This window comes from Sarcophilus harrisii, chromosome 2 (assembly GCF_902635505.1).
Source record: "Sarcophilus harrisii chromosome 2, mSarHar1.11, whole genome shotgun sequence".
NCBI classification, from domain to species: Eukaryota; Metazoa; Chordata; class Mammalia; order Dasyuromorphia; family Dasyuridae; genus Sarcophilus; species Sarcophilus harrisii.
This window is the reverse complement of record NC_045427.1, coordinates 589,328,592-589,353,863: the sequence shown is the minus strand read 5'-3', so window position 1 is coordinate 589,353,863 and position 25,272 is coordinate 589,328,592. Positions and strand designations below refer to the sequence as shown.

Genomic DNA, 25,272 nt, shown 5'->3' with positions numbered 1-25,272 from the left:
CTTTCTTTGCTGTCTGTCATTAATTTAACTGTGAGGGAGAAGCAAGTAGAGGAAAAGAAGAAAACCAGAAAAGAATAGAGGGCAGTTTTAAAAAGCATGATTACATCTTCATAATCATACTCCAACTACTGGTCCTGGGTTAACTACTTCAGTTTCTTTTGTCCTCTATAAATCTGAAAGGATTATATTTTAAGTAGATAAAACTTATATGAATATACTGTTACAGAATTAGGAAGGGAACATTATAAGGGTATTATAGGTATAAGGGAGGAGTAATAGACAAAACTTTTTCCAGTAAAGATCTGAGGTCCTTTTCTTTTTTTTTAACCACTAAAGATATTTTAGTATTATTTTTTCCTGTCCCTTTATTTTTCAATAATCTGAACATGGCAAAAAAACAAACAAACAAACCCACAAAACACAACATATTATTCCACAAGGGTGGAATAGGGTATGGAAAAATAACCTAAGTATTTCTAAAAATAGAATATTACAAAAGAAACTTAACTATACAAATTAGCTTACATAGAACACTTGTACAAATTTGTTACTTCTGCAGTCAAAGAAAGTTGTGGTATTAAAGTAGGTTGCTTTATTCTTGCAAATTCTGTTTCTTCAAACTCTGATGTTAAATGTGAAAAGTTCTGAAAAATCAGTAAACAAATTTTCATAATTTGTAATATATGATCATAGCTTTTCTATTATGATTTTTCTATTTTAATTTCCTGGATTCAAGAGTGAGTATTTAAAATTTCATTTCTCATAATTTACCGTATTTATTTTAGATAGCATTATTTTTCTCTACTAGCCAACAATGAAACATTTTGGGCTCGTAAAACAAAGTTTAATTCAACTTCTTGTAAAATATGAGTACCTCCTGATTTTCCCCATTCTTAGGGTCTTCTTTGGAATTTGCCTCTGTATCAGATACTCTTGTTAGTACTTCTTGTTCTTGTTCATCAATTATATTTATTTTTAACCTAGTTGAGCATGAAAATTATTTAAAATATTATAACTGTATTTAAGTATTTAGAGACTTACAAAACAAATATTTTATAAAAATAATTGTACATCTTATGTAAATAATCACTAGCATCTATCTAGTACTTTAAGATTTGTAACAATCAGTCATATATAATCGTACTGGAGTTTCACAAAAACTGTGAGAAGATACTTCAATTATCTTATAGACAAAAAAGTTTAGATTCAGTGAAATTACATGACTGCCCTGTAGTCTTTTGGCTAGTAAATGTCAAAGAGTCAGGCTTCATATTCAGTTCTCTCATGCTAGCCCCTCTTTACATTGCACTATAATGAATATGATACAATTATTGGGCAGAGTCCAGAGTCCACCAATTATTGGGTGTGTTTTTCTATTAAGATATTTTTACAGCAGAATTAAATGAAGGTAGTGTAGAGCAATGAGAAGAGAACTGGATTAAGAATCAGATCAAAATCAGGTCCTGAATAACATTTATGATTGTGTGTGACTATGGGTAAATCACTTAAATCTCCCTGAAGTTCAGTTTCTTTATTCTTAAAATGAGGATAATAACATCTATAATATTGACTTTGTAGGTTTATTGTGGAGGTCAAATATGAATGTATATTTAATATGCATAAGTCACTTAGCTAACTTTAAATTGCTATATAAATCATAAGTTGTTATTGTTAACAATAGTCCTAACTATTGAAGGTTCAGAAAAGAAGTTTATAGGTAAATATAAGCAATGTTTCTCCTTAAAATTTTTAAGTTTTGATCAAGCAGCTACCTATTACATGAGAAAAAACAAAAAAATCATATTTGTCTAATATTAGTATGTAATTAATGATGTACATAATTATGAAATTGCATGAAAACTAGGCATAATAAAAACCTGAATAAAAAAGATTATTTAATAAATATAATATTTAATAGCATGGAGAAAAGCTTCTTTGGCAGTTTGGTAATTCATTAGGTGGATTAAACTGAACTTCTTAAATGGTTTCTAAGAACAAAATTCTGGCCTACATTGTCCCCATGAGTTTCACTTCAGGACTAAGTTGGTCCCAAAGAGCCAAAGATTCCTCAAATAGGTGGTCTATTAGTTTCAAAATACTTTAAAACTCATTGGAATTTGTGGAGAAAGTGTGTCTAGAATTTTCCTCCCATATTACCTTTATTCTGGAGCTGGCCTAGTACTTAGATGATTGCTTGGAGTGATTAAAAGCTTAAAGAGCACTTAACTTTATACCATGTTAGAATTTAACAGGTCAACAGGTAGCAGAAAGGAGGGTTCTTTATTTAAGCCATCAGTGATCAGTTTGCTAAAGACAATGAACATAATCCTAAATGTTAGGATTTAAAACTTTTAACACTTCTCCAGTTACATCTTTGCTCTCACATCATTTCTGATTTATCCTGTATATATCCCGTTAGTACAAAATTGTTTGCATGTTGTCTTTCCCATTAGGCTTTGAGCTCCTTGAGGGCAGAACTGATTTTTGCTTTTATTTGCCTTTATTTTGTCATTTATTGTGTACAATGACTGGCACATAACAAATGCTTAATAAATGCTTGCTGACTCTCTATTGCCTTGACTGAATTACCTAGCAGTAGTTCAATGCCATTACCCGGAAAGAGAAGTCTGGTGGCTACTTCTGCTGACTCTAGAATATTTCCTTTAAGAAAGATGGACAAGTGATGAGAGTTCTCACTACCATCACAACAAAGAAGGTATTGATTCACCAGGAGTTTTACTCTCCCTTGTCTTCACTGACACCACGAATGCACCTAACCTAAATGGATCTCAATTCACTTCAGTGTAGCTATGGAACTATGGAAGCACATATGATAGTCACCTTTGAAAATGAAGCTTTATAGGTGTACTTGTAAATCCTTGCTGTTGGCGGAGAATCTTAATTTGTTTCCATGTCTTCAGCATATTATGCAGTAAAGAGATATCCTTTCTCTGTTCCAAGTCATAGAGCTGCTTTGTATTACTAAAATGATAAGAATAAAAATTAGTCATATTTACCAACCCTATAGGAGACTTCTAAGAGGGAAGAAGGAATACTGATAGAGAAAGTAGGAGAGCTCAAACTTTAGTCTTTATCATTTTTCTCAGAAGATCTTCTCCCTGCCATATATATAATGACCAGTTAGTGCTTCATCCATTTACTAAGAGAAAAGTGACCAAGTATGAACCAAGAAATGCCAAAATCCTGCCCCAATTTTTTCCTTGCTACATACTTTGTTGAACTTTGCTACCCAATCACCTTCTCAAATCCAGGGGAAAGAGTTAGCCTTGTGTCAAACCTGAAAAACCTATGATTACCCTCAAGAGTATTATCCATCCAAGTCTGCCTATTACTCTAAAAGTCCTGGAGCAGGGAAGTAGATTACATCTGGAAGAACATTTGCTCCATTACAGTAAAATTCTCAGACTGACAAATTTATCTTATAGATGAAGACCCCATGAACTACTCCTAAAAACTAGCAGGAATACCAAAGATACTCTAGGATATGAGATGAGGATCAATAGCCAAAAGTTGAATATATCCATTTTGAATAAGGAGCACGTATAATACCATCCAGAACTTATTAGCATTTTACCTGCCCAGCAAATTTCTATAAATTACCATTTGTGAAATTTCTCTAATTCTTAGGTGGATTATTATTTGATGCAAATAAATACATAGAACCTTTCTAGTGTCCATATACCAAGCCTTGATTTCTCATAGATCATCTGATCTCCCATCCCTACCACACTTTTTATCCAGACTTTTTCCTTAAATCTTTCCTTCTCCCTGAACAAGATTATTCATCTAGTCTTTACTACAAGACCTCTGGGGTAAGGAGGAAACCACTACCCAATTTGGGTTAACTCTAATTTTTCCAAATGTACTAGTGGCAACTACTGTCCTCTGATGGTTATAAATTCTCCATTGCTTATCTAAGTTAGCTCATGGGAAACCATGAAACTGATAGAAACTAAGAGTAATAAAAAAGGCTTTTTAAAGCTATAGTGGAAGAAAAAAAGGAAGCTCAAAGATACTAGAGAATCTTTGAATGGGGCAAATGAGATGTTTATCTCATTTATCATCAGTGATATTTTATTCTTAATTTCTGTTCTTCATAAAAAGAAAATGACTGTTGCACTCAAAAATGATAGAACAAAAATGACTTGAGGGAATTAATATTCAAGCTAAGTATGGAGATGGTAAAAAGCTGCCCTTGCAGAATTCAAGTAACTTGGCCCAGAAAAGCTATATCCTCAGGTTCTCTAAGAGCTGGCTGATGGAGAGGTACTCTTAGTTACATTTGAATAAAGGGCAAAGTACAGTTTCTTTAAAAAAAAAAAAAAAAAAAAAAAGTTGGGGGGAGTAAAACATTACCAACTCTGGGCCAAAAATCTTGATTTCAATTGCTAAGAAAATTCCAGAACCAATCATTAAGAGATGATTGGTGAATGTCTAGAAAAGAAAGCAGTAATTACCAAGGATCAGCACATTTCATCAAGAATGAGTCAGGCTATGTGTCCCAAAGAGATCATAAAAAAGGGAAAAGGACCCACCCATTTAAAAATGTTTGTAGCAGCTCTTTTTTGTAGTGGCAAGAAACTAGATGGTGAGTGGATGCTTATCAGTTGGGGAATGAGTAAGTTATGGTATATGAATGTTATGGAAAATTATGGTGCTAAAAGAAATGATCAGCAGGATAATTTTAGAAAGGCCTAGAAAGACTTACATGAACTGATGCGAAGTGAGTAGAACTAAGAGAACATTGTACACAGCAACTATAAGATTATGTGATGATCAACTGTGATGAACGTGGCTCTTTTCAACATCGAGGTGATTCAGGCCAATTCCAATGCTCTTGTGATGGAGAGAGCCATCTGCACCCAGAGAGGACTGTGGGAACTGAGTGTGGATCACAACATAGTATTTTCACTTTTTTGTTGTTTGCTTGCATTTTGTTTTCTTTCTCATTTTTTTCCTTTTTGATCCGATTTTTCTTGTGCAGCATGATAATTGTGAAAATACGTATAGAAGAATTACACATGTTTAACATATATTGGATTACTTGCTGGGGAGGGGGCGAGGAGAAGAAGGGGAAAAAATTTGGACAAGGTTTTGCAAGGGTGAATGTTGAAAACTATTTGCACATATATTTTGAAAATAAAAAGCTTAAAAAAAATGGGTCAGGCTAGACTAACTTCATTTCTCTTTTTAACAGAATTACTAGTCATTGGAGGCATAATAGATTTTTGCAAAGCCTTTGATAAAGTATCTCAGTATTTATTTGTGAAAAAGATGTAGTAATATGGATTAGAGGATAATATAATCATCTAGATTTAAAATTGGGTCATATTTGGATTCAAAGATTTAATGATTTCATTGTTTACATAAAAGATATCCTTTCCAAAGGCATCCATCAAGCACCTATGCTTGGCCCAAGGCTATTTAACATTTTTATCAATTATTTTAATTAAAAATTTCTCAAATGCTAAGTTCCAGGAACTGTGCTAAGCCTAGGAATACAAAAAGTCTCAAAAGACAATCTCTACCTTCAAGGAGCTTACAATCTAATGGGGGGAGAAAACATGCAAACATGTATATACATGTATATACAGAGCAAGCTATATAAAGGAATTACTTTGTAATGGTGCTACAAAAAATTTTGCCCCTTGACTAAGAAATGGGTTCAAATCTGCAAATTCTTTCAAGATACCTCCCAACACCAGTCTGTGACCCAAAACTTTTGGGGCCCCCCTTCCCAATCTTAACATTTGGTGGAGAGAGAGTCTGGCCTCCCCTGGCTTTATTCCCTCTTTGTCAAGGTAAGCCTCCCAGGAACTTCCTAGGGCTTTTGGCAAAATTTTACAGCTTTTGGCAAAAATGGGACAGTCCTTTTTCATGTCATTTTGTCTTTGTCTGCTTCTTTATGCAGAATGTCTATGTCATGTTTGTTCTGTGAGCTAGATTTTGTTACCTGGAAAGATTGAAAAAGCAACCAAGGAAAAAAACCTCTATGCTGTAGTTAGAATGCTGGGAAAATTTCTTTAAAAGCCTAACTTTTTTCTGTAGACTTCAGCTCTGGCCAAGCTGGAGGCCACACAAAAAAGTTAACTAATTAAAATTAAAATAACATCTTTACAGATTCTCAAAAGTTCTGAGAGCTTAACAAATTCTCAAAGTTTTGAAAGCAATGATTAACAAGTTTGGCAATTAGTCATTTTAAAATTGCAAGAAAAATTCATGAAACGTCTCAGTTGTGGGGATTGCTAGGCAAGATCAATATAGTCCAAATCTGTTTGCTAACCCTTTTCATCTCAGAACTGTAGAGAAATTCAAATTCTGTCTCACTTGCAGAAATAGGGAAAGCAAAAACATGGAAACCCCATACAACCTTGCCCAAATAGCCCCAAATCCAGCTTGGGGAGAATGGGAATGGAGGGGGGTGTCAAGCTCCATGACTTGAACTGAACTGAACTGCCCTGAACTGAATTCCCTGAACTGAAACTACCATCAAAGGGATATCCTGATACCCCAGATTTCAGTAGGTTCTGTCCAGGAACTGCCTGGGAACAATTCAGGTACCCCTGGCTGTAATATTCTTCTCTAAAATATGATGTTCTCTGGGAACAGGTTTCTTAGGAGGCTTCTGGGAGTAATAATCACCTCAAATCCAGTCAGGAGTTAAAGTCCAAATCCTTTATTTTCTCGTTCAAGTATTGTCTCCTTCCTTGGGCCCAGTTAGCTTTTTGTGAGGCCTATCTCTCTCCTTGGTTCCAAGAGCTCTCAGCCTTTAGTTCCCTCCAAATGTCTCCAGCCAGCACAAAAGTGGAAGGAGGAATGACTTCTGAATGTCCCGGACTGAATCCTGGTTGAGGCTCCTAGCTTATGTATGCTCTCTTAAAGATGTGAATCTTGTGGAACTCCAAAAAGTACTAAGTACATTAGTGAACTAGAAAACTGTTAAGTACCATGCTAAATTAAATAATTATCTCTATCAATTCCAATGACTTTAGAATTTAGAACTTAGATGGTCATGACCTCCCTAACTTCTCAAGGAGGTGAGAACCTCCCAAAAAGAAGGTGATCACATCTTCCCTGACTGCTCCAAAAAGAAGTGAAAACACCATAAAAAGGTGGTGATCATGCCCTCCCTGACATTTCAGGAATGGAGACGAAAACACCAAAGGAAATGGGAAATCAAATCAGATTATCGGGTTTCTGAAGGGACTCACTCTTAAAACAGGTATACATAAATCTATCAATATGGGAGGTATTACACATAATCATATAAATTACATAAGCATATAGTAACAGAGGCTAATAGTGATGTAACAAATAACATGAATCAACATGAGGAATTATACATGTCTTAAGTCCTAGAAATAGTCCAACACTATTGTCCATCAGTTCATGTGCCAGGAATCCAATGATTCCTGCTGGTTTTCAAGTCCTTCAACAGTCTCATCAGCCATCCTCCTCCTGTGTCAGATGTTTCTTAGATTTTCTTTGTTTTAAAGTTTTTCTCCTTTTCTGTCTCTCTCCAGGTGTTTATTGCTACCCATCTGTTTCCTTCTCCATCTGTAGGAATATAAGCAAACCCTTTCTCCCAGGAAGTTAACTAGTCCCTTCTATTTACCACTTTCTAAATCTCTCATCATCTGGCAATTACATTGAAGCTGTTTGCATTGGACACTGCCCTGTATTAAAAAGCCTGTATTCTTCCCAATTGTAATTCCTTTCTGCCATGTGATTGCTTTTTGGCTAATAGAGCACATCAGAGTCCTGACCTTCTAAAAACTTTCTGGGTGTAAACTCAGCTGCCATCATGCCCCACCTGTCTTTTGGATGATATCTTGGAGCAGGGCCCTGCCTCTCATTTCCCTGGGTCAATCTATATTCTGAGGCCCAGTGGAAGCCCTTGTAGCATTTATTCTCTCACCCTTTCCTGTCTTTATATCTACACTGAGTTCGCAGATGTCCAACTTTTCCACACTGAAAACATCAACGAGTTTCTCTAGAAATCCCTTGCCAAGAGGATCCCTGTCTTCCCATGTTCATCAGTGTCTGGGTATATTAAGCATTTGTGCTCAATATGGCACAGTACCTTATGATCTCCTCTAAAGGAGCATCTTTGTGTAGTCCCCATAATTCTTCTGCAAACCTCATCAGCATTTTCCTTATTCAGATGTCTGGTCATTATTTCTGTAGCTGCATTTTCTCCAATAGTTCTTGTGATAGCTGTTTGCAAACACCCCACAAAATCCGCAAAGGGTTCATTGGGACCTTGCTCTATTTTTGTGAAGGCTTTACCTTCATCTTTTCCTGGGAGGGAACCCCAAGCTTTTATAGCAGTAGTAGCAATCTGTTCATAAGATGTTGTGAGGTAATTAATCTGTTCTGAATTCTCTCCATACTGACTTTCACCAGTTAGTTGGTCAAAAGTGATTTGTATGTTAACTCCAGTTTGCCTATTGCATCTGCCTTGAATCCTACATAATTCATGATACTCCGAAAGCCGTAACAAATTTTATCCAGGTTCTAAACATGTTCTTGCAATGGATTTCCAATCACTACGGGTTAGGATTTCTTAAGTCAAATTATCTAGTAACATTTTAACATAAGATGATGTAGCCCATAAAGAGTGCAACCCTTTTTCAAATCCTAATATTTTCCAAATTAGAAGGAGTGTATCTTCTCCTTTTTTGACCTGAAGAGTCAAGCTCTTCAATCACAGGGTATGCATGTATTAAATCAGATACATCTTGTCCTTCACTTTTTGCCTTAACCAGTGCTTTTTGTAATCTTGTCATAGGCTGCTTAATAGGTGGTTCTGTTTGTGTCACTGCCTCTCCCCCTCCTCCTTCTCCCTCTACCCATGAAGGGTTAATTGAGGGCGGGAGGTCAGAGGATGGGAATTGCTCCTGCTGTTTAGTGCCACACTCAGAATTGTACTTAACTCCATTCTTATCTGATTCTTCATTCTTTTCACCTCGTTTAGTTGGCACCTCCCCCTCCTGTTCACTCTTTTTTTCCTTATTCTATAACTTATATAATTTCCTAATGCCAGTTGTATTAAATTATATGTATTAAGTGTGTCTTTGGAAATTGAGTCAGGTCCATTTTCATTGTAGAATTGATATAGTTGCTTCTCCTACTAATTTCCATTCTTCTAGATCCAATTCTTTTTCCATAGAGAACCAAGGAGATATGTGCTGTACAGTTTCTAAAAGTTCAGTGATCTGCTCCCAAATTATAATCAAACCTTGGCTTTTCATAACTTTGATAATACTCTCTACACATTTTCCTTGAACTGGAAAAGGCGGCTGTTTTCTAAACATCTCTCCCATTTTAGCTTTTTACATTTAGCTAAAATACTATTTTAGCTATTTAACAAAGTTTCCTTGTTGTACTCACCCTATTCAGGTTCGAAGAGATTTTCCCACTGGATCAGGATTGTGTCTGTCCCATGTTCGGGCACCAAAATGTGATGTTCTTCTCTAAAATATAATGTTCTCTGGGAGCAGGTTTCTTGGGGGGCTTCTGAGAACAGCCTTAGTTTCAGCTTGAAGTAATAATCACCTCAAATCCAGCCAGGAGTTAAAGTCCAAATCCTTTATTTTCTCTTTCAAGTATTGTCTCCTTCCTTGGGCCTGGTTAACTTTCTTAGAAGCCTATCTCTCTCCTTGGTTCCAAGAGCTCTTGCCACTAGTCCTTTGCCTCTGCCAGCTTCAGCCTCTAGCTCCCTCCAAATGTCTCCAGCCAGCACAAAGGTGAAAGAAGGAATGTCCTGGACTGAATCCTGGTTGAGGCTCTTAGCTTATCTATGTCTCTTAAAGGTGTGAATCTTGTGGAACTCTAATAAGTACTAAGTACATTAGTGAACTAGAGAACTGTTAAGTACCATGCTAAATTAGATCATTATCGTCTCTTATCAATTCCAGTGACTTAGCACCTTGTCCTAACACCTGGCAGCACCCAGAAAGCCTGTCAGCCTCTGCATTTGATAAGACCACCATTCTCTGTCTCAATTGTAGGTATGTATTAGCTAAGTAATTTATGGCAAAATTACTTTATCTGTGTCCACTTTTCTGATTTGTCAAGAGAAATAATAATTGTGGTGAAGACCACATAATTACAAAAGTACTTAGCATAAAATATGCTATATGAATGTTAACTGCTTTATTAATTGCTTCATATTTGCTATCTTTATGGTTTTTTTTTTTTTATCGAGACCAAAAGATAAATGATTTCTTTGTGTATGTTAAGTAATTTGGAAAATTTTTTGAGATATAATAGTAAAAAGCAATTTTAAAGGAAAGCCCACCAAAGGGATCTATTTGCACTGATAATGTTAACAGAAGGGTTTTGAAACTTTAAGAAAACTGAAAAGCAGTTTGTCACTACTTTTAAAACTCTAGTTATCTAGGGTCAGACTTCTCAGGGCCCTGTCAGTAAAAATTGGCACTTTATCCCTTTTTCCTGGCTCACAAAAAGAGAAATGATTTATGTGAATTGGAAAATAACCAAATTGCAAAAAAAAAGTTAAGACAATTTTAAAAACTGTTCTATCTCAATTTTAAGAATTGTCTTGTTTTCTCCCTAAAACAAAAAGGAAACTTATTTAAGGGAATAGAAATTACAATTAAAACTATTTGGCTATTTAGGGTCTAAATCTTTTAATTAACTTGCTTGGATTACTGTCATCATGTTATGCCTTATCAGTTTACCTACAAGTATGAGGTGTGAACTCTTTTCCTCCTTCACAGAGTGGTGGGAGATATCAAACAGCACAGTTCACAAAAGCACTGAAAATAGTTGGGGTGGGCAACTTAGCAAATTCTTCAGCCCCTTTCCTGGGGGTCTCTGTCAATTCCCCTTAATATGTAAGCTTGCCATTTTCTTGAAACTGTGTGGGAAAAAAGTGAAGAACTTACAGATCAAGCACTTATTGATCAGAGACTGTTAGCTAAATTAATTGAAGACTTAAAAGGCCTCAGTTTTGGCTTCTCTGGAAGCATGTGATTTTAGATAAGGTCTGGACTATATTCCATTGTCCAAAGAAGGAAGCTATACATTTATACATCTACTGCATTCCACTGACCAAATAGGGGAATAGAGCTTATGTGACTAAACCCATATAGAGGGTGGGATTTTGGGGACTCTTTGTCTGAAATGTATAAATACTGTGAACATTTTCAAGGGAGTGGCTCTCTGTCCTGCTGTGGGCTTCTGCTCACAGACCAGGATAGGCTCCGTTTCTCGAGATTCTAATAAATAATTCTGCTTTCTATGAGTGATCTCTGTAGTAGTCAATTTGGGTAGGTCTTTTTGTCCCAAAGCTATCAGGATAAGTATCATCAGCCCTAAGAAATAATCCTAATTTAGGATTTATACTTTCTAAAGAAGGAATGCATTTACTAAGAATTTATAAGCCTATATAATGATCGATCCTTTGGCACCAGGATAAGTTTTAATATATAAAACATGTTAAACAAAATCTTTTATGGGTTTAAGTCCTGGTAATCCTTTAAAATAATGTATCTAGACCTAAACTGTGATTAGTAGAATTTGCTACTAGAGATAAAATGGCTTTGGACTGTAACTGATATTTTTAATTCTGAATTTGATGGCCTGATCATTAAATCAGAAACCCAACATTTTGAAGAGAAATGCCATAAAATACTCAAGAGAATGTCTTCCTGAAATGTCTAGGTGGACCACTTATTTGGACAAAAAACTGGGAGAACATGACCTTGGCCTTCTGCTTAAGGTGGGATCCTACTGACTCAGTTTTCCAGTTCTATTTCTTTGTTTATCACCTGATTATTCCTGAGTCTGGCTATGAGGTGGAGTTTTACTGTATGATCAGTTGTCAAACAGATCTAACTAAGGATGCCTTATCCTGTCATGTATGTGCTCTCAGGCTGAGACCTGAAGGACCTGTTTTGATGCTAAAGATAATTATGTTCCTGTTTTTTCCTTTTATAGCAAATTCCTATAATTAGAACAAACGGTCAGTAGAAGCCAAGAGCCCAATACAAGTATCCCAGGGGACATAATGGTTCTCTAGATCTTAAAGATGTTTTCTTTCGTATATCATTGCATAAAGACTCACAATTTTTGTTTTGCTCTTGAAGGGGCAAATCCAGAGAAACATACCCCATCCCACCTCCCACCTCCCTCCCAATGCACATGGCCAGTACTGGTTAGATGATATTTTGGTCTGCAGTCCCACCCAAGGGGCTTCTCAGATGGCAGCCATACAAATCCTTAACTTCCATTCCCCCACCCACCCACCCACCCATGAAGGTCTATGAAATTTCTTTATTTAAAGTCCCACAATCTTATCAATCTGTTGAGATCCTAAAAGCTAAAGTAATCTCTTGCTCTGGTCTTAGCCCTACCTAATGAAAAGGTAGGGCCAAGCCCTAGGGGCCTTGACTTCTCAAAGAAACTTGGCATCTTTGGGGTGACCCTCCTGCCTTAAGAGTACTGCCACAGCCCTTCTACTTGAGGAAGCCTCTAAGCTCACTCTAGGTCAACCATTAGAGGTTCTAACCCCCACCAAGTTTAGAGCATTTTTGCCCTTACAGAGGGCAAAATTGCCCTATATAGACTCCAAATATGCTTTTCCTATTTTGCACACTCATGGCATTATATGAAAAGGGGACTTTTGACAGCAAAAAATTCTCCTATTAAATATACAAGGGAAACAGGCTTGCCAATTCAGTTACCTGTGTGCTGACACCCCTGATCATGGTACCTTTACTTCTCCAGCTCAGAAGATAAGGGGACACACTCTTTCTGCATCTGGGTGGTTTCAAACACTCTCAAACCAGCTTCCAATTCCAGATACAAGTCAGTGGGAACTTCTTTTGGCCTGCCTAACTCTTTGCAGCCCAGCCTTCACTTCTCAAAATAACTCAAAAGGGAGCTGAGGCACTTAAGCTCTTGGTGTGGGGGAGATAACTCCCTCATTTTTAGTCAGACTAGGGAACTCTATGAGCAGTGGGAGCATTCAGGATTGTTGGGTGTGCCCTCAGCATCTTCAAGGCGGCCCACATATCTGACCTGAGGCATTTTTTGCAAAGGCCCCATTCCCAAGTGTCACAGTCCCCACCCTTGATGTCACTCCATTTGTACTAGCTACCTCCCCTCCCCAGGGGAATAACTTTAACCTGACTATCCTTTGTTTTCTTGCCAGAAAGATAATAATTGTAGGATATCCATGCCAAAATAATTCTGGCAAACTCACTCATAATGCTTCTAAACCATCTTCCTTGAAGTTTCTTCATCACCTCTTGAGAACTAACATTCTAAAGCCCAAAGCCAACCAGTGGAAACAAGCTACTCACATGAAAAAAAAAAAATGCTCTCCAATTCCTTGTGAAACCTATTTTCATTGGTCACAAGCTAGCAGAAACAAACAGATCTCTCAAATATGCCCAGTTGGTGAAAGGGCTGCTAACCCATCCTGAAACCTACTTATAGAAAGACTAGCAGATAGAATTTACACTTATACCCCCACCACCCTGCCCCTTAGGGGTTTCAAAATGCTTTTTGGTTTTTGTTGTCACCTTTAAGACTGAAGACTAAGGTTTTTGCTAAAGATGACCAAACCTATTTAAGATTAATTATTATCCCCACTGCATATCATCCTTTCTATCCAATGCTTAACACCTTTTAAACATGTTGCTTACACTGTAGGTCATTTGAGTGCTCCTTTCACTGTGTATAAGTTAATTACTTCAGACACTGTTCCCACCCGTTCAAGGAGACAAAAGCAGGGATTTGGGGGAAAACATTCTTGGTATTTATCATAGGAAAAACTGTTTGAATGAGAGGCATTCATGATAGCCTCATCATCCCCCTCACCAGATTTGCTGTGGGGTTTCCTGGCTATTGTCCCTACTAACTCTACTTTTAATTATTCTCTTTTTCTCATATTTGATCCCAGCATTTTAACCTACTTGTGAGATTTGTTTCTTCCGGACTCCAACCTCTGAACTTTCAACTACTCATTCAATATGAATACCTTTGGCTAACTGATTCTGAAAACTAGCACCCCTCTGAATGCTGCTGCCACCATCTTGCCTTCCCTCCTCAGTCTGGACCCCACTGGACAGGGCCTTAAACTTATCAACATGAAGCAGCTCTAGAAGATAAAACCTTTATCCTTTGTACCAAACGAATTTGGGATACAAACTACTTGAGAGGGGAAATATGATGTAATATGATTTTGTGGGCCCCTGATTTTAGGGGGGGAGCTCTGGATCTGGCAATAAGTCAGTGATTCTAGATTTTCTGGCTTAGGAGTCTCCCTCAGGAAATTCCAACACCCCAATCTGTCTGATTTTGACTTCTCCTTGGGTAGATTCTGGCCTCAGGATAGTTCCACAGATCAAACTTCTGAGACAATAGTGAATAAAACCACTCCTCAATTCACTGTTGACTGATAATCTGGTCAGTATAATCTGGTCAATGAGAACCAGATTCCTTCCTACCTATGAGCCACAGAATTAGCATATATCAATGATAAAAGTTGGATAAATGTCTCTCCTTGTTTCTGTTTCTCTAATTTCTTTTTAGAAATTCAAGCCCACTTTGTAATGGTATTACTTACATTGCTCCTTGATTAAAGATGGGTTCACGCCTGCATATTCTTTTGATTCTCCTTGCAGCACTGATCTGTGACCCCAAACTTTTCCAACCTCAATACCCTCATGGAGTTTATAGGCTAAAAGTACTACTAGATGATGGAAAAGAAGCTTCTTTGGAAAAAGGACATAAAATATAAATTCAGGCATAACTCACTAGCAGATGTCCTAGATCCATGGGGCTCCAGAATCATACAGGACTCACCACTACTAGAATCCAATACTACTGTGACTCAAAACAATTAGAGGTGATTAGATTTTAAGAACTAAGAATGACCAGAGCCTGTTTTCCTCAGCCACCTATTACCTCTAAAAAGAGAAGCTACTGAAAGTAACGCCATTCCCACCAAGGCCTCAAACCAATGGGTTCTTACTTGTCTTACGGCCAGAAAAATCCCCTCATCCTTGAGCACCACATTTTCACCATTCGTTCTATCTCCCTTCCAGGCTCCCTCTGTCTCACCTTTACTCCACTTGCTTGTCCCTAGTGGGAAACTACAATTTGAGATCATTCTGGAGATGGATGAGCCCTTGCCTGGAAAGATCTCAGTCACAATCCTCCTTTCCTTCTTGGTTCATTTTTCAGACCTGTACACAGATTGCCCACCATGTTTTCCAGTTCCTTTTTGTGTGCCATCTTCTCCCATTAGACCATAAGATCATAAGCTCTTAAAAGTAGAAACTATCTTTTATTTTCTTGCTTTGGTTAACACAGTGCCTAACAGTGTTTAATAAATGCTCTTTTTATCTATGTAAACTATATATCTACCTCTCCCCATTTTAATCCCTTACCAGCTCAACCTCACATTGCCACATTCTTTCTTGCAGCCCTCCCCTTTTCTCAGTGTACTCTACAGCAAACCTTCTTACCCTTTTTTACATATGAGAAATTTTTACAAGACTTGGGGATAGAAGTATATAAAATAAGTATACAAAACAAGTATTTATTGATAATAAAGCATAATTTTACAAGCCCCACATTCAGTTATGAGATAATGATGTGGACTTTGAAACCAGCTTATTAAATGCTATATGGAAGCTAGCTCTCTCCCAGACTAGAATAAGATGAAGCCTTAATCAAGCTCCTTTTGATGAGGTTAGTGATGATGAGGTAAGTGGCAGTAAAAGTTGTTAAAATCCCCTTTTGGTTGGCGTGCAGGTTCTTCATGAAAGAATTCATGAATGCGAATTATTAATTGGCAAAAATGGAAGTTTATTGTTAGGTAGGAAGCCAATTTTGCTAAGAGACTGACTTCTTTAGTAGCAAAATACTATTAGTGGCACTGAGAAGAGAATGCCTGCCTTTTCAGGAGGCAGGGTCCTAGAAGCAGAGCAAGCTGCTTTGGATATTCTGCAAAGTCCTATGAGGGAAATGGAGGCTAACATTGAGAAGAGAATGCCTTCTCAGTGGGCAGGATCCTAAAAGCAGAGCAAGCTGCTTTGAACCTTCTGCAAAGAAATGAATTTAAGGAAACCTGTTAAATGGGTAGCTCTTGGGAGGGCTGGGACAGCCTGAGCTGATCAGACCAGGATTTCTCAATTGAATGAGAATTTAGAATTTCAAAAAGATCAATGGGAGTTGATTTGCCCTTGAATAGTGTTGCTTTTCTCATCCTGAGAGGATGTGCCCTCTCTCTAGACTCCTTGGAGTATGGGAGATCCCGATCTCTCAGATCAAAAAGAGACAATTTCATTGATAATTTAAAAGGAAAAACAGTTTCAATAAAGGGAAGTTTCCTTCCCTTCACTTTGCCTCAAAAGGTGTGAGATGAAATCCCTTAATTGGGCCTCTATTGTCTCAATAAATGTAACAATCAGCCTCCTCTGTCTAGTTCTGTCAGATACTTCTCTGATACCTCAGCGAGGTCTGTGATCTAGTCAGCCAGGGGGATTTCTTCTGACTCCTCCTCAATCTCTCCTTCTGTGCTACCAAATTCCTCCCCCATTCCTCCCATTCATAGATTCTTCCTCACCTCCCCTGAGACTTTAAAAGTTGTGCATACTGAAAGGCAAACATTCATTTCTGATTCCTGTTGTGATTGAGCCCATGAAGCTATTCCTCGCACCCCTTTCTTTGCAGACTCCTTTTTAGGAGTACTACAAGGTACTCTCATAGTGTCTTCCTTCTAATGGCTTCTTCCTTCTGCTTAATTGTGAGATCCACTAGGAAACTTATCTTTCCCCTTGATAATACACATAATAGCAAAACTTTGTAATCTGTGATGGATGTCTTGTCATAATTGGCAAAGTGAATCTCTATTATATTACTTTTACATATATTTTATTCTTTTAACAACTTATTGCTCTTTTTCTACTTACCACTCCTGGTGCCTATTTTATCTCATCAACTCCATATGAGGTCACCACTCACAGTTTAAGAATCTGAGCTCGAAGGAGAACTTTTTTATACTAAATCATTTCCTTTTATATTCCTTCTATCTCTTGAATTTGACAAAAACCTGACTCTGGGTTTTTATCTAGAAGATTATCTAAAAGATAATGCATCCCTCGATATCCTTTCTAGAGTTAGTGGTTCTTCTTCTCATGTCCTCAAGTAAATTGGGCCAGGAAGAGAGAAGTCAGCAGATTTTCTTGCTTACCACTCCCACTTCTAGACCTTCCCTGTGCTATCAACCTTCTTCTACCTCTTCTACTTGGAGGTTCATCTACTCCATGCATCTTTAACATTCTCTACAAATTTTTACCTACTAAATCTCAAAGTACCTTATAAATGTGCAATTATTATTATTAAGGGTCAATTACTGAAAACATACCGTATTTGCCAGGTATAATCTTGTAGAGATTTTTTGGTCAACTGGTTTATTTTCTGATTATCGCTTGCGACTTTTGTTAGTGCTTTAAGCTACAATAAAGAGAAAAACTGTTTTGTAGAGTACATTTTGAGTATAGATGTATCTAGAAATTTCACTCTAAACCATATGACAACATGGGCAGAAGGAGGAGACACAAAAAAGGCAATTTTTACATATTTATGAGGGTCACAATAATAGAATCATATATCTAGAACTGAAAGAGTCCTTGCAGATCATCTAGTTTAAGGGAGAAACTTTTTCTCTGCTGAGGGCCATTTGTATATTTATAACATCATTCACAGGCCAATCAAATTAATCAACTTATAGAACTCAAGCAGTGAGAGGTTGTTGTACCTAATTTTCATCTCATCATGGCCTGTGATTAGCAAATGATTTCAAAGAGGGCCAGATATTCCTAACCCCTATCTAGTTTAAACTTCCCTTTTAGAGATATACAACTGAGGCTTAGAGATTTTATTTGGTCTGCTCAAGATAATACAAAAATGTAGTAAATTTGGAATATAAACTCAAGTCTGGTGGCTCCAAGCTTAGCAGTTCAAGTTCTTTTCCAAGTTTACTACGATCTCTAATTAGTTATTTACCAATCAGATTATAGATACTTTGAGTTCAAGGATTTAAGTTTTATTTCTCTCAACAGCTGCTTTGAGCATAAAAATGACTCATTCAATAAATATGTATTAAGGACCATCTATTATGTCAAGCATTGGCACTGAGAATACAAAGAAGCAAAAAACAGAATTGCTTTTACCATCTAATCTATATACAGAGTAAACAGGAAATAGTTAATGTAACTAATGTAACTATGTAAAAAAGTAATGTAACAGGAGAAGATGCTAGAGATAAGTATTGGAAAAGGCTTCCAGTAAAAAATCATCAATATTAATTAGAATAGAGTAGGCCTAAAATATCTTTTTAAACAAATTCAGATGGTCAAGGATAGTAAGAAGTAAAAATAATCACTGTGCATTTGTTACTTTCTTCACTCCCCCAGTTCTTCTCATTGTATTTACAATTCAGAGCTAGAACAAACCTTAAAAGATCAACTAATCTAATTCTCTTTATTTTCACAGATAAGAAAACTGAAGGACAAAGGGATTATGTGACTAGCCTAAAGTAACTAAGGTTCTAAATCTTGCCACAAAGATCTGAGCCTAACTTTCCTAAAACCCAAACTAGCACTTCTTTTGCTACCCTAATATTCTCCAATACAGTACAAAAATGTTAGAAATACTCTAACCAGAAAATGCCTCATCAAGGTCCTTCCTAAAAGTTAGGATCAAAACAGCTTCTATAGTTTTTTGTGGTAACTGGGTTGGGAAGAATGTTGCAAATGTCAAGAGAGAATAAACAAATAGAAGTTAATAAAATAAGCAGGAGATTATATATATTTGAAGTTGTAAGGCAGCTCAGAGGCTATCCAGTCCAATCTGTACCTAAGCTGAATTCTCCTTTATAAAATTCTAGTAAATCATCATCTAGCTTCTTGATAATTAGTTTGCCTGAAAGCTGAGTGCTCTTTGGCACTCAGGAAGAGGATTTTAGGGCTTTCCAGAACTGCCTCAAGTAGTATTTAAAAGAATGGTCTTTTTGCTGCCTTAAGAAGTATTTAAAAGAATGGTCTTAGAGATTCTTTAGAAATCCTAAGACAATGAGTTCAATTTAATTTTTCAAAGCTTGTTTTTAGTGAATATAAAAACCCAGATATATAAAATTCATTCAGAAGCAGATTTTTAAGTATACATATAATTTCTTTGCCCAAGAATCTTCAGGACCTCCCTAGTACTTAACAATTAAAATTCAAATTCCATTAATGTGTGTGTGGGGAAGTAATTTAAATATCACACATTTATGTATGTAAATATACATATAAGCAAAATATTATAACATATATTAAGTATGTATATACATACATGTAGCTAACAAGTATGTTAGAGAAATAAAATATACTTCTATATTTCTAGGATAAATATTAGGGGGAAAATACTTTGTGTAGTAAGAGTAGTTTGTTACCAACAGGGTATCACAGAATAAGGCTTTAAAACATAGATAGAACATCAGCAGATAAACAGAGGTGGGAAGACACTCTAGGAATAGGAAACAGCTTGAGAATTGTTAATGGAAATGAAGATACAGAAAATGTTTTTGGACCATGTAGCACATGAAAAGGAGTAATAAGAGATAGGGTCAAAAAGGCAAACTGGAGTACTTTGAATGCTAGGCAAAGAAGTTTGTGAATAAGAAGTCTGAATTTTACTTGCTAAAAATTAGGTGTATGTGGCCTCACTCAGCAGAGGAATGCTGATGTCCAACTGACTTGATAGTGTTAGAAAGCATAAAGGGAAGTAAGTTTCCTTCAATTCGCCTACATTTCTCCAATAACTATGATTGGTTATTAGCTCACAGTTTGTGCACAGGGCGCTGCCCTCCACATCTTCCTCTTCTCAAATTTTCTTTCTTTTACAAAATTAATTTCTATCTTAAATACCATTTCATAATCAGAAAAATGCTAATACCTTTATTTTATCTTATCATTTGATGCAAATGAGATATGTCTTGAAAACCATAAAGTGCTACATAAATGTTAGCTATTTTTTATTATATATTAGCAACTTTCTTAGTTTCTTGAGTATTATAGAAAGGCTTTTTGGCAGTTGAAATCTTCTGAAGCTTAGAACACAGAAATTTAAAGTTACAGAATCTGTGGACATCTAAAAGGCTTAAACAAAATCTACTTCATTCTTTAGAACTTTCAACTGAAATAAAAGAAAAAATTCTGTAAGCCTCCAGCAGCAACAATAGTAATAAGAGCTCTGCTTTGGGGATCCCCCCCTTTCCCCTCCCCCCTCGAACTAGCTAGGGTGTAGGCTTTGAGAATTAGCTTATAGTTTATAAGCTAATAATGATAATAATAGCTATTAATATGACCTGTATTTCTTTAAGTCCTCCACTCTAACTTTCAGAATGTAACCTCTGACATCTTGATGTCAGATCTCTTTAGAAGCATTTCCTTTTCATCCTTCTTATCCACTTATGGAAGGTAAACTTTATCATTTCCTGGTCCTTTCCAATATAAAAACTTTTCATTTGGACCAAATTTTAAAAATCCAAAATTACAGCTATGTAGGTTATTTGTACTGGTACCATTAGCAAATTGATTAGTTGCTCAATTGGTTCTAATTTCACCACATTATTTCATTCAAGTCTTTTCATATTTTTAAGATCATTGAGCTCATTATTTCTTTTAGTGTAGTAGTATTCCATCATGATCATATACCATAACTTATTCAGCCATTCCCCAATTGATAGGTATCCCTGCAATTTCCAATTCTCTGCTACCACAAAGAAAACTGTTATAAACATTTTAGAATATATTTGTTCTTTTTCTTTTTTTCTAATCATCTTTGAAAATAGATCTAGTAGTGATATCTCTGGGTCAAGAAGTATAGGCAATTTATTAACTCTTTAGGCATAATTCCATACTGCTCACCAAAATGGCTGGATCAGTTCATAATTCCATGGAAAATGAATCAGTTTCACAATTTTTCCACATACCCTACAATCTTTGTCATTTTCCCCTTGAATCATCTTAGTTCTGAATCTGGTAGGTGTAAATTATTTCAAGATTGTTTTAATTTGTCCAATTATGATTTAGAACTTTAAAAAATTACTGTTAGTCATGTTGTGAAAGAAAAAATAGAATAAAAGGGGAAAAACATAGGGGAAAATGTTAAAATAGTATCTGGATTCAGACTCCATTTCTTTCTTAAGATGTGAATAGCATCGAGTCTTTTGGAATTATCTTGAAATACTGTATAGTCAATCACAGCTGATCATTGCTCCAGTGTTACTATTACTTGTAAAATGTTGTGGTGATTTAGAGCATTTTTTCATACGAATATAAATTGTTTTCATTTCTTCACTGGAAAATTGCTTGTTCATATATTTAGTTCACTTATCAATGGGGGAATGGCCCATCTTATAGATATAAAATTTTTTGAGATATGAGATTTGATTATACATTTCTCCCCCCCAAAAAACTTTTTGCTTTTCTTCTAATTTTGGCAACATTTGATTTATACAAAATCCTTTTAATTGAATTGAAATTATCAATTTTACACCTAACTTTGTTCCCTATCTCCTGTTTATTCATAAATGTTTGCCTGTTTATAAGTTTGATAAATATTATGTTCCATATTCTTTTAATTTTCTTGTAATAACTTTCTTATAGTTAAGTCATGTATCCATCTTGACCTTATCTTTACCTGGTAAATGGTATGAGGTTGCTGTATGCCCAGTTTCTATAATGATAACTTTTCTTCAAAGGATTTCATTTATGGTTTGTTCAATTTCTTTTTCTAAATTTATTCTATTAATTATTCTATTTCTTGTTCTAATAATCTGGGTAATTTATATTTTTGAAAATATTCTTCCCTTTTGTTCAGGCATCGTTTTACTAGCATATAATTGGACAAAATAGCTTCTAACAATTGCTTTTATTCTTTGTTGACTGTGAATTTACCTTTTTCATTTTTCATATTGATGTTTTAGTTTTCTTTTTTTCTTCTTAATCAAATTTTTGTTTGAGACCAAATTTGAAGTCTTCCTAATTCCAGACCTTGAATTCTGGCCATTGCACTATCCAGCTGTTCTAAACAAATTAACTAAAACTTTGTCAATTTTTTAAAATATAAAAACAGTTCCTAGTTTTATTATTCAGTTTTCATTATTTTTATTAGTACTTATTAATTTCAATTTGGTATTCTGTCCTTTGATTTTCAGGATTTCTGTTTTAATATTTCATTTCATTTTCTGTTGTTGTTTTTTTTTTCTGTTACATCCCTAGTTTGTTGATCAGCTCATTTCATCCTCTTTTATTAATAAAATAGCTTAAGAGATATAATTTTTTTCCTTACGTACCACTTCAGCTAAATCTCACACATTTTGGTATGTTGTCTCATAATTACTGTTATTTTTTATTTTTGCTGAGGCAATTGGGGTTAAGTGACTTGCCCAGGCTCACACATCTAAAGAAGTATTAAGAGTCTGAGGCCATATTTGAACTCAGGTTCTTCTGACTTCAGGGCTGATGTTCTATCCACTGCTCCATCTAGCTGCACTCATTGTTATAAACAAAATTATTGATTGCTTCTATGACTTGTTCTTTGACACACTGATTCCTTGGCATTAAGTTAGTTTTCAATTAATTCTTTAAAGGGTCTTTATTTTAACTCTGTGTCTTTCTATCTCAAGTGTGTTTCTTGTATTCTGATTTCTTATCCTTTATTTTTCCCCTCCTTATTGTACAAACTCTTTTTTGACAACTCCCCATTTGTATGCCAGAATTTTCTCCATTCTTCTCCTTTCCTCAATCTACCAAAGTATTCATTTTCCCCAGCCATTCCACTGTTCTTTTGAAATCATCTAATAGACAACAATCACATCTGGGCCCTCTTAATTACATTACTGCTATGATCCCTGCATGAGAAGTTACATGTATCATCTTCCCATATTAAAATGGAAACAGTTTAACTTTGTATAGTGCTTTGTAATTCCACATTCATATTTATCTTTTTTATGTTTCTCTTGAGTGTTATATCTGTATGTCAAATTTTCTATTCAGCTATAGTCTTTTTAATCATGAATGCTTTAAAATACTATTTAAGATAACTTTTTTTTTTTACTGTAGTATTATCCTCAGTTTTGGTAGGTAAATTATTCTTTGTCACAAGCCTAAAATCCTTTACCTCCTGTAATATCATATTCCAAGTTCTCTGCTACTTGAAATTGTAGCTGCTAAGAATTATGTGATCCTGACTGTGACAGCTTCTTGAATTTTTTTCTTTCTGGCTGCCTACACTTTACCTTGAGGCTCTGTATTTTGGTGATATTCCCAGAAATTTTCATTTAGTTCATTTTATAATATAACTAATGGATTTTTTCAATTTCTAGTCTGTCTTCTTCCTCTAAGATATCTGAATAGTTTTATGATCTCTTGAAAGATGTCTAGACTCTTTTTGGCTCATGGCTTTAAGGTAGCCCAGTGATTCTTGTACTATCTATCCTTGATCTCTTTTCTAGATCTGCTGCTGTTTTGGAGATATTCATATTCAATTTTTTTTTCAGTCTTTTGATTTTGCATTATTATTTCCTGATGTCTCATGAAGTCATTAGCTTCCATTTGGCCAATCTAATTTTCAAGGAGTTTCTTTAAAAAAGATTTTCTGTCTTTTTTTTCCAAGACATTTGTCTTTTCATATTTTCCTTTTCTAGTTCTTGTCTCTTTCCCCATTTTTTCTTCTACTGGTCTCTTTTTTTTTTTTTAAAGATAATTTTTAGCTCCTTCTTTAACTCTTGCATTAACTCTTCTATGCTTCTTGTTGGACTTACATCCAAGCTCCATTTCATTTAAGGATTTACTAATGTTTTTGAATTGCTCTCCTTCTATGTTTGTGTCCTGAGCCTGTCTATTACCATAATAGCTCTTTATAACTGGGATCTTTTTTGTTGTCATTTTTAACTTTGGACTTTGTAGTAAGAGTACTCTACAGGGAAGGAGGAGATGTGTGTTCTGAGTTTCTGTTGTCTTACATCCTTTTGCTACTTTAACAACATTGGCTAAGGATTTCTCCTAAATTATGATATGGGGGTAGAGAGGAGGGATAACTATTATTCTCCTCTTCCTATTCTGCAAGCTCCTGACCTAGGTTTGGCCCTATTGATTTGTTTCTAGTTGGCAGTCTAGACTTAGCCACTATTTGCCCACTGGAAGGCTTTCCAAGTTCAGAGCAACTGCACTACCAGCTACTCTTTGATCTGGGATTCTGCATTCTGCTCCTGGTATCAGGCACAGCTCACACAGCTAACATGTGCTTTCAGAAGAATGTTCTGCATTCAGTACTGATCCAAGGTTAATACTTATAACTATTCTCTGCCCTGAATCAGTGACCCAAAACTGGGTAGAGAATGACAGAACTGACAAATGGCAATTGTTTCTATACCTAGCACTTGCTCAGGTGTCCCTTGGGGTGTCTTTTTGGTGCCCTATCTCAACCTCTCTCAGTTCCTGAATGCTGCAATGTTCCACACCACTGCTGCCATAATTATGCTAGCTTCTGACCAGAAACCCTCCTCAGTGTCTACATGCTTCCACAATGCTATGAGAAATATCTGCATTAACAAGATTGAATACTAGTATAGACCATACTAAACTAATAAACAGTCAGGTAATGACAATTGCTTAGTTAATCTTAATTTGTTTTCTCCAAATATTCCCAAATTCATCCTACTCTAATTTTCCATACATACACTATTATCTTGATTTCATTTATCTATCATATCATCATTTAATTATGTTATGATTTAAAAAGTTAAAGGAATATGTCCTAAAAGTAGGTGACTCTTAATAATTAGTTTATGTTAATATTTCAACATTGATCATTTTGTCATATGAACAAAAAAGTATTTCTTACTTTTTCATATAGCAACTGAGGAATATTTTGTTGTTTTCTGTTTTGAAAACATTCATAAAGTTGGAGCAGCCTAGAGCATAGCACTTGTTCTTGATTGAAAAGAGGATGATGGCTGAACTGTAACATCGAGATGTTGAGATCTAGTTGAAACATTTCGCTCTGGCCTTCTATTTTGTTTCTGGAACAGCTTTCTACATCTGATTTTATTGCCTTTCGGAAGAAAAATATTTATCATGCATCATAATCATTCATAATGAATTTTCTGAAATTGATTTTCATTAATTTTATAAGGTAGAATTATTTAACAAGTTC

General features: G+C 35.6%; 1 protein-coding gene across 7 annotated transcripts in view; it reads right to left on the bottom strand.

The window, feature by feature from the left end:
- Positions 1-25,272, bottom strand: part of CC2D2B (coiled-coil and C2 domain containing 2B) — a 139,249-nt gene that overhangs the window by 73,861 nt on the left and 40,116 nt on the right. For all 7 annotated transcript variants that reach the window (XM_031956163.1, XM_031956162.1, XM_031956161.1 and 4 more), the window contains 5 exons: positions 24,961-25,170; positions 17,432-17,520; positions 2,842-2,982; positions 875-980; positions 526-644 (listed from right to left, as the gene is read on the bottom strand). In XM_031956163.1, the coding sequence (XP_031812023.1) occupies positions 526-644; positions 875-980; positions 2,842-2,982; positions 17,432-17,520; positions 24,961-25,170 (665 nt within the window). The remainder of the gene's footprint in view (positions 1-525; positions 645-874; positions 981-2,841; positions 2,983-17,431; positions 17,521-24,960; positions 25,171-25,272) is intronic.